Source organism: Molothrus aeneus, chromosome 6 (assembly GCF_037042795.1).
Source record: "Molothrus aeneus isolate 106 chromosome 6, BPBGC_Maene_1.0, whole genome shotgun sequence".
NCBI lineage: Eukaryota > Metazoa > Chordata > Aves > Passeriformes > Icteridae > Molothrus > Molothrus aeneus.
In genome coordinates, this window is record NC_089651.1 from 26,267,591 (window position 1) to 26,284,590 (window position 17,000).

Below are 17,000 nucleotides of genomic sequence, written 5' to 3' on the forward strand. Positions count from 1 at the left end.
GAAAGTGTTCAAGAAGCCTTGCTGCCTTCCTGTCCAAGTGAGAGGGGAAAAAAATCTGTAACTGCTTGAAAAATGATATATGAATTGTGATAGGTCAATAGACAGCTCAATGATTGGTTTTCAACTTTTTAACATTACAGTGCAGAAACAACAACAACGAAGTTTAATTTTGTCAACTGTTTTTTCTAAAAAAAGTTGTTGAGAAATGAACATATTCCTACTGAGTAAAATAAGAATTCCTCCACTGGAGAAGTTTGGTTGGAAAATATTGAGTAGGCCCTAGCCTTCTGCCTGTCTTGCTCTACTTCACATTTCATATCTTAGTTTGGCTTTAAAAATGAGATTCTGACAGCAATTTCACTGTACTTGTCTAGAGTCATATAATCCACTTTAATTCTACCTTCCCACCACTCTTGTTTCTTAGCCTCCTTGTGAAAAATGACTCCTTATTCACCTTCTTTGCCTCTTTTGTTTTGTAGCAAGAGCTTCCATGTCCTCCTCAATAATTTCACTTTCACACTTAAGGACTGTAGACTATTCAGTCCCTCTGGATGTAAAAGTTGTTTCAAGTTTCTGTTTCCTCAAGTGTTTTTTTTTCTTTTATCTTAATCTGGGAAATTCCATGCAGACAATAATGCTTTGAAGAATTTTGGAATTTCAAAAATACGTATTTGAATAATCTAGAAGTAATGCTACTGATTTTAAAATGCATTAAAGGTGATTTTTTGTAACTACTATATGACTTTGACTTTATCATTTCAGATCAATGACTGATGCCTGTTTGGCTGGCAAGCACTTTATTCTGCTGATGTGATTCATCATTCCTGTATATCTTAACTGTACTTTGAGATACAAAGCATATCAAGCAATCCTTAATCAAGCAATCCTTAATTATATGAGTAGATGCAGCCAAACTAGTCAGCTGTGTATTTAATGCAAAAGGTTGCCTCAGTTCTGCTTGCACAATCTGTTTCTACATCCTCATTATTTGCCTTGTTGCCTGACACACAGAAGATCTGAGATGAGTCCCTGATGAGACCTTTTTGTGTTCTTGCTTCACCACACATGTGCCACCGCCATGGACCAGGAGGGAGGTGCAGAGCGTGCAGCCCAGTGATGTGACCGATGATACAGCTGTTGTCTGCCTCACTCAGAGCTGTGACACAGGGAATTCTCTGATCCATCTCCCAGAAAAACACGTGACAAACACAAGGTAATGGTACTGCATGGTAAATCCAGATCTTTGTCTCAGAAAATCTTTCCTGACTCTTCATGTGCAAGACATTATAGAGTCAATCACTGCTGCTCACAGCAAAACAGGAGAATCAAGAGACTTTGGAGGGTTACGCTCAAACTCAAGCCAAGCTCATGCTCAAACTAATTTCGGCATCCTTTCACACAGCTCTATTTACTCAAACAAAACAAACTGTCACCTTGTCTATTTTGTGTGGAACACCTCTCCACAGCGCACATGTGAAGAGTCCATGTTCTTGTACAAAACAGTGGTGTTTTCCTTTCCAACTTACTCCCTTCCCACCACTTTCCTGCCACGTGACTCACACTCTTGCTCAACTGCAAGTCTGCTGCAGAAGCCTTAGAAAGGAACAAGCACCCAGCCCTCAGTTAGTATGTTTTTTTAACTGTCCTCAGGGTAATTAATGATGGCATTAGCCTGCTCATAATGATTGTAAAAAGCTTTTCCCTGTTCAATTCCTCTTTGTCAGAACCAAGACTGAGGATGTTGAAAAGGTTTGCTCCTCCCAGCCACATTTCCCAAGGTGCTACAACCCATCAGCAGAATTACTCCTTGTTTTTGAAAATGGGGAATAGAGTCTTTCATCTACCTGTGTCAGAAACTCTCTTTGACAGAAAGTACTTATTCCCAAAAGCACATTCAAGTCTTGAAACCAGTCAGAAAGCACAGGGAGAACAATGAAACAGCAGCAAAGACTGGACTTGTTTATAATAATTAGTTTACATAAACACTGGGCTATTTCAGAAACACGAAGAAAAGGCAGTTACAAAATTATAAAAGATATAATTTGCCCGTTTCCTGAGTTACCACTAAGAATGGAGACACTTACAAGCATCCACTCGCTGGAGATTTCTCATCCGGATGATCCTTACGGTCAACAGGTAGCAAGGAGAGGATTCTATCTAGAGAGGAACAGTAAAAAGGGGGTCTGAATAGGCCTTTGGTGGGAAAAAATTACAAATGTGCAAACTAACTGGGTGCCACAAAGCACAAATACAGCTGGTAAAACTTGGGCCAATTATCTCACTATTTTGCAGGATGAAGCTTCTGCTGTCTTAACATTTTATATATTTCACTGTCTTTTTGCTTTGTTACTCTGAGGTTCCAGATTGCTCATCAGAGCAGAAAAGACTCTGAATTCCAAAAAGGAATAAATCTCTGACAATTTACACAGCCTGTGAGATGCTTGCAAAACCTTTCACTCTGAAATTGCTGAGTCTAGTCTACAACATAACTACAGTAAGTCTCTTGAACAGATTAAATGAACTGGTGGGCACCATGATGAAGTTGTCAAAATGCCATCAATCTTAGTCAGAGTTACAGTCAATCCCCCTAGTAACCACACATATGGTCCCATAGCATTGAAAAAAAATGCTGTGGAGAATATCTGTTGTTGTGGATTCCTGTGGGATAAACCCAAAGTACCACTTTTTAAGAGGTGTTTTTCTGCTTCAGAAACATTGATTTACTGCAATTTACAATTGTACAAGAAAAAGAGTAATAGTAATGTGAGCTTTTGTAAATCACAACTATGAGATAAGCCAATGGCTACAAATTGTTTCCAGAGGATTTAGGATCCAAAGATTTAGGTATGGGTTGCCTTTGGAGAAAAATAAAACATACTACCTTCCTCCAAAAAAAATATAAAGACTGAAAGTGCTAAACTTCCTTTGTTCCCTTTAAATATCTCGGCCTTAATCTTCTATAAAACAAGTCTCTCCAGCTTTTGTGGCTGCAGGGACCTCTTCCTATTTATTATTAGAAGATAAATGTGAGTTCCTTCTTCTAAGGAACATAGTTTCCTGCTGGCTCATTCCATAAACCTGTCTCTGGCTCAGAGCTATATGCAAAAGGTTATTTTGACCAAGCCAATAAATAAATCAGCATTTCCTGTGGCTGTGACACATGGTTATTTCCTCACACTCCTAGAAACATTTCCATCTGCATAAGTGGTTACAGCAGAGCCCCACAAATCATTCTTTTTGACAACTGCTATTTTTATAAACAGGTTTCCTCTCATTTAGGAGCATCCTTCTATTTCTATAGCACTTAAGAGACTTCCTATAACCATTATAAACAACCAGACAAAATAGATGTTAAGACAGAAACTGGAAGAACCTCACTTAAACCAATTTTTTTTTCCTCAAGAGAACAGAGAAAAAAGGGTCTTATTTACAGATGGAAAGATAATTATGCCTCTTTCGTCACAACAAATTACTTTTCCAATATCCGATTAGAATCCTCTATTCTTTCCTCTAACATATCGTGTTATGTTAAAATCTTTTTACAGAGTTCTTAAAACCCCTTGCTGTTTCCACCCCTTTTATATGTGCCTCAAGAAATTGATGGCTTTTTTCTTTTTTTAGTGCTTCTTCTTGAAATTCAACCAACAAAATCTATTTACCTTCTATTTTAATTGTTCTCAAAAATTAGACCGCACCTCTAGACTGAGAGCAACCCCTCAATGTGCTAATAGCATCCAGACCAAATAAAATTGATCAATGGACCAAGGTACCCCAGGGATAACAGCGCAATCTCCTCCGAGAGTCCGTATCGACGGGGAGGTTTACGACCTCGATGTTGGATCAGGACATCCTAGTGGTGCAGCCACTACTAAGGGTTTGTTTGTTCAACGATTAACAGTCCTACATGATCTGAGCTCAGACCGGAGCAATCCAGGTCGGTTTCTAAAATTTGAAGACAACTGGTGGAAGGATATGTCCTCAGAGCTACCCTGTGCAAAGACACTGGTTCAGATTTTAGAAATAGTATAGCCCATGTTAACACAGTTCTACACCCTGTTAATTTACCCTTCTTCTCAGATGGGTAATGAGCAAAGTGGATCACCACACTCAAATGTTAGGAATGAGCTTAGGCACCTCAGCATATGCCCTAGAAGGCAGAAACTCATTTTTCCCTAGATTCTGCATAAACATGGGGGAAATTGTAGCAGGCATTTATCTCCAAAGATTGTGTAAGGTGGTGCCAGCTCCTGGATCAGCTCTGGCAACACTTCCACTGACAAGTGGCACTGCTTGAGTGAGAACCAATGAATTCATTATTTGCAAAGCAATTTCTGATTCTTAGATAGTAGAAAACTTGGGCTGGGTTTCTTCTTTTAAAGAATATTAGATGGTTTCTGCCATCTGACCACCTTCTTCCTGGTTCCCATGCAACAACTTCCTAACATGTTAGCCAGATTTTCCCTATCGGGCATGGGGAAATCAATTCTTAGAGACACAGGAATCACAAAAGGATTTACTGAAATGTTACTGAAAAAAACCCAAAAAAAAAAAAAAAATCAGTGGCTTACAGAAGCTGCAGTAATCAGGACCTGTGCTTGCACTAGGGGAGAGGCAGATGCCACCCGAGGAAAGGCAGGAGCCAGGCGTCAGTTCTGACAGCCCCAGCATCTGCTGGTGGTGGTAACAAGGACAAGAGGGAGGGTACAATGCACCCGGGGATCAGGCCTTGCCAGTTCTTCTGCTCCCAGGAGGATTTGCTATTTTAATTAATTCCGGTAACATCTTAAACAAAAGAAATGTATTTAAATAGCAGCTGGGACAACTATAACATGATGTACCAGGCTCTAGTTATAGAGACAAAGAAAATAGCAGTCACACATGTATAAAACAAGAGACAGAGGTTCTGTTATTCTGTTTGCTTAACACCTATTATGATATCTTTACCAGAAAAAAAAAAAAAAGCTGCTGCTTTTAATGAGGTTCCATATACAGAGAGGTTTCCACCACAGCAAATTGCCAACTTGTCAGCTTGTCTTCAATTTGGTGTTTCCCAACTTGTGCTCATGTGTGTGTAACATGCAGTATGCATGCAGTATAGCACTCTGAGGTGCCAGTGCATGAGTAGGCTGTACAGTGCTAGTTTCTCTGAAGTCCCAGGGAAATGAAGTTTTACTGGGATTCTCCAAACAGCAGCTCCATCTAATGTAAACCAGACCTCACAGTCTCTTCTTCTGATTTTATAGCTCTTCCCATAAAGAAGAGCAACATGGTATGATACTTGGCACTAAGTTACTACATTGGTATAAGTCAGAGATTCCTCTGTCATGTGAATGATACCCACTTTCTCCCAGCTGAGGAGTAAGAATTTGAAAACAGAAATTTCTCTGTCATGAGCACTCTGGTGATGCAGGCTGTCTGCATTCCTGGAACATTTGTGCCTCTGCAGTCTCTTTAAAGTCATGCTTATATTCAGATGTAGGTATGTGTGGCATGCATCCATCTCAAGAAGCACTGCTGTAAATTACTCCACTAGTTTAGCTGTGTAACACATCCTGTCATAAGTGGCTGTGGAGCTCTAAAATGGCAGGAATCCTTAATGAGGCAAGAGTCCATGAGACCAGAGGGTGACTCTACTTCTTTACCTTTTTCTTTTTTTTTTTTAAACTTGCTTTTCTCTCAGTAGCTTTCTTTCTTCAGCCTTTCGGCTTCTTCATCTAACAGACCCTGCCAGCATGGACAGCTGCTAGCCACATCTTTCCAGCTTGTGATATCAATAGTATGAACATTTAGTCCTTCACTTACTGTATATTACCCCAGTCACACAATTCCACAACAGTACAGTCAAATGTGTGCTGGGTGAATGCTTTTAAGGTTTTTTTTTAGTGTTGGGTGCTTGGTTTAGCATAGATGTTCCATTAGATAGCAGAATATTGTAGCTGCCTTCCCAAAACAGAGACCAGTCATCCAATAACACTGATCCAGAGAAGAGAACTTACTTTTGAATCTTCGTGAGCAGTCAACACATTCTCAGACTTGATTGTTCCTCTTTTGAGATTGGTATTTATTCCAAAGCAGTTATAAACTAACAGAAGAATAATGCAGAGAGCCTGAAATTTACATTCAGTTTGTGTGTTTGAAAACTGTATCCTCATCAATAAGCAGGTATCCTCCACCCAGATATTCAGCTGCTGATTTTCTACATGAAATGTGGAATGTGTTTCACCTGGTCTAATGAGTAGGTCATCTTTCTCATGCTAGGTGCAAAACTGTGACGAGGAAGCAAAGAAAACTATGTGCAACAGTGTGCTGGTACTATTAGCTATTCCAATGCAACTGCACTGCGTACTATTCCACAAACCATCCTGCAAAGATCAGACAAGATTTAAAGTACCTCTAGCACAATCAATTTACTTTTACAATAGCTGAAAAAGCCATTTCTACACACCAACCTGAAAAAACGTGTGTCATCTATGGAACCCATGAAAAAAAACTTCCTCTCTATCCACACATTTTTCCTGCAATCACCCAGTAATAATTCCTCTATGTGTTTCTATGTCATCTACTAGCTGAGCAGCCTTTCCTGGCAAAGATCAATACCTTGCCTTGTCTAAGGTATTCCTGCATTCCTGGCTCAGAGAAGCATTCTGCTGAGATGAAATCACTCCCAGGATGTTGCAGGGCACTCCTTTCTTCATCTCCAAGTGCTAATTTAACTAGATAGTAGCTGGAGACCAAATCATTCCTTGCTGATGGTGCATCTAGAGCTGGTGGTGTGTGAAAGTCTATCTTGAGCCGTCTGAAAGTCAGGTCTCCTTAAAGAGTGTGTGTGAGTTTTTTACAGTTGCAGTCAGGATGCTTCAGGCTGTGAACATCACTCACCAATCCCTGCCCCAGCTTGCTGCAGACATGGGATGCTGTAGGGTGTGCCGGGATCCCCCGTGGCAGGCTGCCCAGACCTGCTGCTCTTGGCCACCTCTCTGAAGTTCTTCCTCATTCTTGACAAAATCAGGCTCCACGATGGAAAAGATGCTCTAATTGCTTTCTTCCTTCACCTCCTCCAGGCTGGGGAGGGCACCTCAGCTGAGAGCTATGTGGCTATGTGTGGGCATGCAGGTGATGCTGATGATCAGGGCTGCCACAGCAGTGCTTTCCACCAGCTGCGTGTTTTGTGGGGTTTATTAGTAACATTTCTTCTTCTGATCAGACCACCTTTTCATCAGGAGTAGCAGAAGTCTTGGTTGGATACCAATGAATTTAAACTGCCAACACCCAGATGGAAAAGCCCCTTTCAGACATACAGCCACAGTAACCCTGGTTCCAGCAGGGAAAATTTTTCCACATCCACAGGAGTATGACAGGTATGTGCAAGGTCATAAGAATTGTATCCTTCAGATGATTGCTTCCTCATACATATATCCATCATTGTACCCAGAAAACTTTGGAGGAATGAGACTATGCACATTATACTGTGCTTGAAAGACATTTCCAAAAACAAAAGCTTCAAATACTGATCAACATAAGATGGATACTCACAGTGATCCCATAAATGCAGACACGTATAATTATATTTAATAAATAAAAGCATTATTTATTATTTATCTTCCTTATTATATAAATCTGCAGAGATGTTTTATTTGATTGATAACTCAGGCTAGTTGCATAGCCCTGTTAATATTACCTTCACCTTTTAGTGTTTGCACATGTTTAACAATCAGACAGACTCCTTCAGATTTTGAAAAATAGGTCTATTTGAAAACGTCAACTGTTCAACTGAATGTTCAAAATTATTTCCATATGTAAAACTGTATCCAGAGCAATAGGATAGTCCACTCATTAAAAAAAAACCCAGTGACTTTTTATAGTGCTCTGCCCTCCCTAAGTAGAACAAATATGACAGAAAGAAACTAGGCTGAGCATGAACCATCTGAGGGTTGAGACTCTTTACACCTAATTCCAGATAGCTGTAAAATTAGTGTTTATGTCTAACAGCTGTTTAACATTTCTGGATTCTCATCACATTACCACAGGACATGCATCACACTGAAAATCTCTCTTTCTGTCTACCAATTCTCAAGGGCATTTATAGGGCTATCTCAGGTACACATGTTTTGCACTTTTCCATATTGTCAAATATGGATTAGACAAGCCATATTTCAAAGTTTTGAGCTGATGGGAAGTGGCCCCATTTGATTCTGTGAGGTTCATTTTTTAAGTGGGAAGTGTGCTGGAACATGTAATTTCAGCAGTCTATATTTTAGCAACCCCATATCAACACTTAGCGTGGCAGAGGAGGCACCTGGGCTCAGACCAGCTTCTGCAGCTGAGCAGAGCTGCTGCTGGAGCCATGCTGCTGCAAGCACCATGGGCCTGGGGGTGGCTCAGGAGTAGACTCCAGCCTTTCCAGTGGATGCTGAGCCTGGGACTGGAGCTGCTCTTGACAGCAGGCTCTGGCCCCTGTGGGAGTCCAGTCCACGTCCATGCCAAGGAGGCTGGCCCCAGCCCTCCTCCCTGCCTCCACTCCCGTTCACATTACCAAGCCCAACCTGCACCAGAAGCAGATGTCACATCTTGCTCTGCAGTGTGGCAGCTCCCCACCCTTCCCATGATCTCAAGAGCTGCTTCCAACTTCCAAAACCCAACAGGAACCAGAGCTCCTGTTTTGCACAAGGGTCAGAGATTAACCTGTCCCTCTTCTGTTTAAGGGCTGCAGCTGTCCCAGTGGCACAACCCTGAAAGAACAAGGAGCCCATGTCTGGCAGGGAAATGACGTATGACTTGACCTGAGATATGATGCATCTTAGCCTTATTAAAACATGGCTCATGGTGAATTTAGAACAATGCATCCAATTGTTCCCCTCCCCTTCCTTCACATGCATTATTATATGAAACCTGCTGCAATCTCAAATATTTTGGTACAAACACTAATGTCTGAAATACCAGAGCTGGCTCTGCCTGTTACTGTAGCATGGGCCTAAGTACCAGCCAAGGCCCAAATAATACAGATTTCTTAATGCAGATAAAAATCAGCACGTTGGTGTAAAGACACATGCAGTTGCTGGCAAATGCTGTCAGAGGTTTCTAACAGACAATCCCTCTGAGCAGGCAGAGACCCTCATATTTAAGTCTTCTGGTAGTTTCAGTGATGAAAAATTAATATTTGAGAAAAAATTAGGAGGACAGAAAAATTATATGCATCCTTTACATAAATGAATGATTGTTGGTGTAGCCAAATAATGATCATACAAGTGCATAGGCTGAAGTGTGGAATTCTGAACACATTTGAAAAGAGTACCGCTGTAACCACATGCAAAAACAACTCAGTCCGTCACCAATGCATTGTCATGAATTTTGTAATTTTATAATGTAAAAAGTAATCCTTCAGTGTGAGACAGTGATCTAGTGGTCTAGAAAAAGGTTATGGATATATCAGATGATTCTTTTGGTCTGCTACTGTCACATCTGTCCCCTTAAATTTCACTACTCTGAAATGTCATTGATCTAAGTCTATATCCTGAGCACACAATGGAAAAACAAACACATCACTGTGTGGGATTAAGAAATGGAGACAAGGAGTTACTTGTCAAATGTGTAATTATCCTAAGTAATTATAACCCAGGAGTTCAAATCTTTTTTTTTTCTCTCATTGTGCTTTAAAGTTCCTGACCCCTTGTAAGGAACAGATATTATACCAAAAATTGATCAATAATTTTTTCTACCTGTTTTTACTATCTACAGAATTTTTCATCCCAGACATGGTCCAGAATATTAGTATCTTCCCTGGCTAGAGATACGAGACATTGTAACTTAAATATTTGCAAGATGAAATGCCACAAAGACCCTAGACTTATTATATAATACATTCTGTGAAAATACAGTATAATCTTTTAACACCACTATTTTTTTTTTAGTAATAATCCTAATACTGGGAAAACACAATAGCTAAAATTTGAAGAGTGCATGTGAAAAAACGAAAAATTCAGTGAATAAGAATTTGTTTAAATTTGAGCATCCAAACTGCAGCAGAACTACGCAGCTTATCACAAGGCTCACCTGTCTGCCTGTTCACAGTATGATTTTAACTTTCAGACTTTTCAGTTTCATTTTGCCTCAGTAGAACTTGTCAGCATAGACTATACTGCAAATTTCCACAGAATTATCTGCCTCAGAAGCAAACACTTCATGGGACAAAATTGTTATATGAATCACTCGAACTTCTCCAGTGACAGATAGGAAATAATGCCCAGACTCACCACACAATACCAGAATGAAAACTCCCATCAAAACCAGTAATTTCTAACCAAAAAAAAAAAAATCTTTGACTGGCACTGATGCCCCAGAAATAGCCCTAGCACATTCAAGCATCACTCCTTTTACAGAATCCCACTACAGTTTCTTTCCTGATGGAGCGCAGTAGTTGTGAAAGATCAGGGTTCAATAATCCAGGACTCCCTCATAAATTGCAAGGATGGAGATCGTGCTACCAAATCCATTGCAGCAGAGCTGCAAGGTCTCACTGTTACTTTTGGCCCTTTCAGTTACAAAAAGTATTGTGGAACAGAAAGCTCACCAGTGGATTTCTTGTACAAGTAAGTGAGACATTAATATACTAAATATTCAGTCTGTTCCAAAGAAAATATAACAAGGAATTAAACAATTATGGAAACTGAGCCACCTGGTCCACTTGAAGGTGTCTCTGCTCATTGCAGGAATTTGGAACAAGGTGACCTTTAAAGATGCCTTCCAACCCAAACCATTCTATGTTCTATGAAAATTCTAAATGTAAGAGGAATAAAATGATTCAAGCAATAAATTTAGGGGCCTTTCCCTTGTAACACTCAAGCTGCTACCATCATTCTCTATGCTGCTACCACCTGAGCCTTCTCCCCTTTTGAGAAAAACAAAACCCTTAGCAATCTTTGGTTCTAAATTATCTTGTTCTTAATACCTTGAAATCACCTTGGTCTGCCCCAGTACTGTCCTCTTTCCTTTTTTGCCATTCACCATCTCCCAAGGAATTGAGGCCTGAGTTTCCATCCTGAAGAAAGGAAGCAAGAAATAATAAATGATAATGTTAAAACAACAGCAGCAGCATTATCAGGATAGATAATTAATTTCTACTTGCAACAATTTATGATGAAACCTCGATTAGAAGGGCTGTTGGTTACACCCAGCTGTGTTACCACACTCGGATTAATGAACAAACCACCACATGTTTTGGTGCACACTGGCACAAAATCCATGTCAGGGGTACCCTTTCAAGAGAAAATGAAGGAAGACCATCACAGCTGTAAGGTACCTAGAAGGTGTCTCTATCCAGTAAAAAAGGTTTTGCTTTCTGTTTTGAATGTGATTTTTGGCAATCTGCTCTTACCGATATTAAACCTCAGTTTAAAATACTCCAGAACATCATCTGTGATTTTGAACATAGAATGTGATACACCGCAGTTGCAAAATTTTAAATCTAATGTTTCAATCTTTTTCAGGAAAGAGAAGTTCCAAAATACTTCTACAGTGTAGGGTAGAAGTTTTGAAGCACTTCATGGAGCACCATTAAAGGACAGTTTCTACAAAAAAATGTTGAAAATGTTCTGCTTCTATGTCCAAAGCTTTTCCTGAAGTGATGTGCCTTCATCCAGACAGGGAGCACATAGAACAGTGCATAATTTACTGCATTTAAAACTAAATGCAGATCTTGAAACAATACAGAGAATGCAAGCAAAATTTAAAAATTCAGAACCAAAAAGGGCACGTGTAAGTGAAATTCAATTCTCTTTTCCTGGTCACTATCCTGTCCTTATCTCATTTTCAACAATAAAAAAATGGGTTTGACACATTATTATACATGCCAAAATCTTGCTATTTATATAGAAATATGAATTTTTTAATAAAAGTAGCATTTAATTGCAGAAGAAAAAAAGCTGATAATTCAATCTCCTGAAGAAAGTTTCTCCCTCTGTTCATTTTTTCCCCTTATCTTTTTCTGTCCCCTACTACTCTGACTTCTCTCATTTTGTCTATGAAGATAAGATCTTTGGCACCAGTGGCTTCAGAAGGAGTTTTTCCACTGACAGCCTTGAAGAGAAAATTTCACCTTAAACTCCTTCAGGCAGAGGAACTGCTGTATAGTCCCATCAGATAGCAAATTTGCACACTAGCTTGAATACAAACACACTCACAAAGAAGGACTTTGTTTTCTGTCAAATGCAGAGGACATTAAGTGAAACTTTAAAGCTGTTTTCTTACCTCTAGTGCATTTGATGGTATCATGGCATTCCCTTTCATGTAGAAGAGTTCTCCTGGCAACTCCATGGGCTGCAATTCTTGAGACATATTTGCAGAATATACTTCTGGCTCCTCCATGAGCAGGCATCCTTTAGACATGTTTTCAGGATATAGTCCTGGCTCCTCCAGGGGCTGGAAGCCTTTAGACATGTTTTCAGGATATAGTCCTGGCTCCTCCAGGGGCTGGAAGCCTTTAGACATGTTGTCAGGATACAGTCCTGGCTCCTCCATGGGCAGGAATCCTTTAGACATGTTTTCAGGATATACTCCTGGCTCCTCCATGGTCAAGAATCCTTTAGACATGTTGTCAGGATATAGTCCTGGCTCCTCCCTGGGCAGGAACCCTTTAGACATGTTTTCAGGATATAGTCCTGGCTCCTCCATGGGCAGGAACCCTTTAGACATGTTTTCAGGATCTACTCCTGGCACCTCCACAGGCAGCAATTCCAGAGATATATTTTCAGGCTCTACTCCTGGCACCTCTGTGGGCAGCGGCTCTAGAGATATATTTTCAGGATTTACTCCTGGCATCTCTGTGGGCAGTGGTTCTAGAGACATGTTTTCAGTATCTGCTTCTGGTACCTCCACTGGCAGCACTTCCCAAGACATGTTTGAAGGATGTACTCCTGTGGGAGTCAATGACTTGTTATTTTATAAAATTACCTGAGGCCCCACCCATCTCATCTAAGTAAAGGACTCCCCTCCCACTGTGAAGGCAGTGGAGCACCAAGGGTAGAGTACTCCAGGGAAGGACCTTGCAGCACAAGCACAAAAGGAATGTGGTACCTTCCTCTGGCTGGGAACCTCTCCCAGCCTGCACCTGCCCCATGGGTCCTGCCCTGCTGCCACCCTTCTCTGTGTGTGGAGGGTGCTGCCACCGAGGCCTGCTCCTTCAAACCCACTTCTTCCCTGCCCTGAGCAAGGACAGCTCCTGTGGGGGAACTGGACCCTGAAAAAGGCCTGTGCATCTAAATAACTGGCAGTGACTTCCCCGCATGCTGGCACAGTCCTGTGCACTTTGGTCAATGTCTCCCCACAGGCAGTGGGGGCCTGAGCCCAGTGCCTGCAGAGGGGCAGTGATCTGGAGATGGCCATCCCCAGATCACTGCATGGGCATGCAGCTCCCAGCTCCTCCTGGGCTGCTCCTGTTCCCTCTTCCCAGGGGAGAGAGGCCATGGTGTGGGTGCAGGGCTGGGGCTTCATTTTCCAGAGATGAGCTGTAAGTGGAGGAGGTGATTGACAGGCTGGGAGCAGCAGCACCAGGGTGTGACAGGACAGCAGGGGAGAAGGACACTTCCAGGGGGTAGCAGAGGTCTTGACGTCAGTGCCTATGGCTCCAGGCATGACCCAGGACCACTGCACCCAGCACTTCCTTAAATATAGCGAAAAAGGCACAAAGAAATATCTAATAGCTGTGCAAAGCAGGTAAGAGTTATGCTTTTATACATTTTCCAGAGAAAGGCAGTTGAACTTTAAATGTCAACTGTGGGAAACTCATCCCAAGATGAATGCAATATAGGATCCAGTGGTTAAGTTTTATCACTTTTATTTTACAGAGATTTGTTCAACCAAAGAACATGAACAAAAGAGCAGCTGAACATCTCCAGGCTTACCCAATGGAAATTACCATCTTCAACACAGAAAAACAAATGAATAACAAACTAGAAGCTCCAGTAACAGTAGGCTTTGTCATAGCATCTGCATTCCCAGCATGAAAAGTAGCTCTGGCCACACTGGAAGTACAAGAGCATCTTTTGGCCTCAGGTCACAGACACTCGGAGCTACATCCTGGAGAACTCCTTTTGCAGCTTAATTTAGAGAACAACAGTCATTTGGGGATTTTTTTTTGGTGTTTGTTGTTTTTTGTTTGTTTGTTTGGGGTTTTTTTGTTGTTCTTGGTTTTTTTGTTGTTGGTTTTTTATTGTTTGTTTGAGGGGTTTTTTGTTTTGTTTGTTTGTTTCTTTGTTTGGTTTTTTGTTGTTTTGGGTTTTTTTCCTTTAAATCTGGTCAGAAAAGAAGACCTGGTTGAGCTTGGAAAGCCTGCTATGGGATACTAAAAATACCAGGATACTTCTCATTAGAGCGCAACAATTTTCCCAAGGCTGGTTAGTTCAGAGAACCATTAGCGTAAGTGAGGATAAGTGATGGAAATCCCTCTAAAGTTGGTGAATCTTAAGAAAGCTGAGATTCTCTGTCCTCAAGAAAGCCTGTGGACAAGAAAGATGGATCCTATATACAGACTTCCATGTCTGCAGAGTGAATTCCCCATTACAGGCACACTTGGCTATCTATAATAATCTGGACAGCCTTCAGCTAAACCAAGGTACTCTGCTCCCATCTGAGTCACTCCACAAGGAGCAACATAAAGAAAGAAAACTGCAAGGTTCTCATTAACAACTGAACTAGTGCCATCTCATTTAAAATCTGAACGTTCAAAGCTGGATGGTTTTCAACTTGGAGAATGAAAAGCAGATGCTTCAAGTGGAAATATTTTATGTCTTTACATTGCATATTTCAGTAATTTAAGGATAGATGAAGGAAAATAACCCACCTGTTTCAAAGATCTAAATGTAGTTGCTCTGGCAGCAAATTGCACACTACTCCTTTAGCGTAGTGATATCAGAGTCTTATCTGTTTATCACACAATGTGCCAAAACCAGCACAACCCTTGTACTTCCTCCACTGCTTAGGTTTCTTACTCACCCTGCAACGCAGTTTGCAGAAGCATCACTCACCTGGCAAAGGAACCTGTATTACATCTGACTGCAGAGACAAGCTGTGGAGAAATGGATCTACATGATAAAATTTTCAACAAGTTCAAATGTAGCTTTGCAATTCCTTTTAATCACTGTCTTGGACTGGACCAAAACCACAGACAGCCAGTGCCCTCCTAAATGCCTTGCAACAATATATGCTTGCCTAGCCTCGAACAGGCCAGGCAAAATGAGCCTGAGATTATTCTAACAAGGCAGAAGCACTACCAGGACTGGCTGTGACCACCTCACTACTCTCAGACATCAAAATACTTCTATGCAAAAAAACAGCACTGGAGAGCAGAGTTAGATGGGAGTTCTGGCTCACCTGCATGCTCTTCCTGCAGGAGAGGAGTGATGTCTTAGGCCATCACTTGTGCAGTTAGTGAAGGAAGGAGATTTGGAGCAGAAGAGAAAACTCATGGGAGACAGGGGTATTACTGCTGTTTGTTATCTTACCCCTGCAACAGGTAAAAATGAATCTTCTGGGAAATAAATTTTAAACTAAAAAGTTTAAAAGTACTAGAATGTATTCTTGTTAAGCTCATAACAGAAAAGTATGGCACCTTGTATCCATTGCATAGATGCATCAGCATTTGTATGCATCTAGCATATATAACTAGAACAAACCACTGACACTGAGAGGTATTCCTCTCCCAGTAGGGAGGTTACTATCTATCATTAGTGATTTTGTACATCTCTGCACTCACAGTTAAACATCTGTGTACTTTTCTTTCGTATTACAGTTACTGATGCATTGGATAAAGCCCAAAACCTACCATACCAGTTTTTGAGCTGCCTAATTGAAGTGTAAATTTATACTCTGTTTTATCTCTCTCAGATTTTATGCATGTTACAAATGCACAGTCCTCAGTGGTTACCTGTAAAGTGAGAAAGTCCTCTGTGCCTGGAGTTCTCTCACTTTAGGATGTTTTTCCGTACTTGGAGAAAGTTTCCCAGGACTTCAACTCTATGAAAGCAGTTCCCAAAGGTTTTGAATCACTCCTCATTCTCCACATTTCTGCAGACTACATGCAAGTTTATCATATCCCCATGAGCTGAAAACCAGCACAAGTGCAGTATGATGAGCACAGTCTTCCTACCTGTGCCCAAACCCAGCAGTGGGTTACAGGCCATCAACTCCTGCACCAGCAGAGATCATGGACTAGAGATTGAGTGATTAGAAAAGGTGTTTGTTAAACATCTGTGAAGGATTTTCTGAATTATTTTCTGTATGTGGGACCAAAGCATTTAATCTTCAACAAATCCTAGGCTATCATATAATCTGTTAAATGTCAAAATGAATTTATAGTCTGTATTAACAAAGTAGATATTAAGTTAAGAGAAATGCAGCTCAAGGAGGAATTTGGAGCATGAGTTGCTTTTAAGACTGGCTGTCATCCAGCTGAATAGCAGAAATTGCAAAATTGAAGAAAAAACTTGCTCAAGATTTAAAAGTACATAATAATGTATGTAGAAACTTGCAACTCCTTATCTAATAGTCACAAAGGATGCTCTATTTCCTCAGCAGAAGAAAAGAAATAGGAAGGGAGCAAACTAATAAACAGATTATTAGCTGGAAGAGAGAAGGCTGCAATAAGCAGTAGTTGGCAGGAAAAGGTAGACTGCTAGGGGCCAAGGAACCATCTTTTCCCAGTGTTTAAGGGCAGAAAAAAAGAAGAGAGAGCTGGGAGCTAGGAAGTACTCATAGTGTGCATATCAAGTAAGCCCAGATGGTCAGAACCATGGTCAGAACCTTAGCAGTAAGATTTAGTGCCATGAAATTTTCGAGATTAGAGATTTTTAGTTGCTCTTTTTTTAAAGGACCAGCTTTGAAAAAAAAATAGATGAGTGATATACCTTTATCTCTGTTTGTGTCTACCACCTTCTAGTTCCTGATTTCCTCTTTATTTTCCTCTATTTCCTGCCATATTTTCTTTGTGATTGACTTTTTGGATTGCAAAG

At 40.7% G+C, this 17,000-nt stretch overlaps 1 protein-coding gene across 1 annotated transcript in view; it reads right to left on the reverse strand.

Annotated features, from left to right (window-relative positions):
* LOC136558119 (cytosolic phospholipase A2 epsilon-like) overlaps positions 1 to 12,891 on the reverse strand; it is a 31,945-nt gene extending 19,054 nt beyond the window's left edge. Inside the window, exons 1-3 of the mRNA XM_066552423.1 lie at positions 12,244 to 12,891; positions 10,946 to 11,035; positions 2,085 to 2,157 (exon numbers count right to left, since the gene is read on the reverse strand). Of these exons, the coding sequence (XP_066408520.1) occupies positions 2,085 to 2,157; positions 10,946 to 11,035; positions 12,244 to 12,891 (811 nt within the window). The remainder of the gene's footprint in view (positions 1 to 2,084; positions 2,158 to 10,945; positions 11,036 to 12,243) is intronic.
* Positions 12,892 to 17,000: the final 4,109 nt, after the last annotated feature.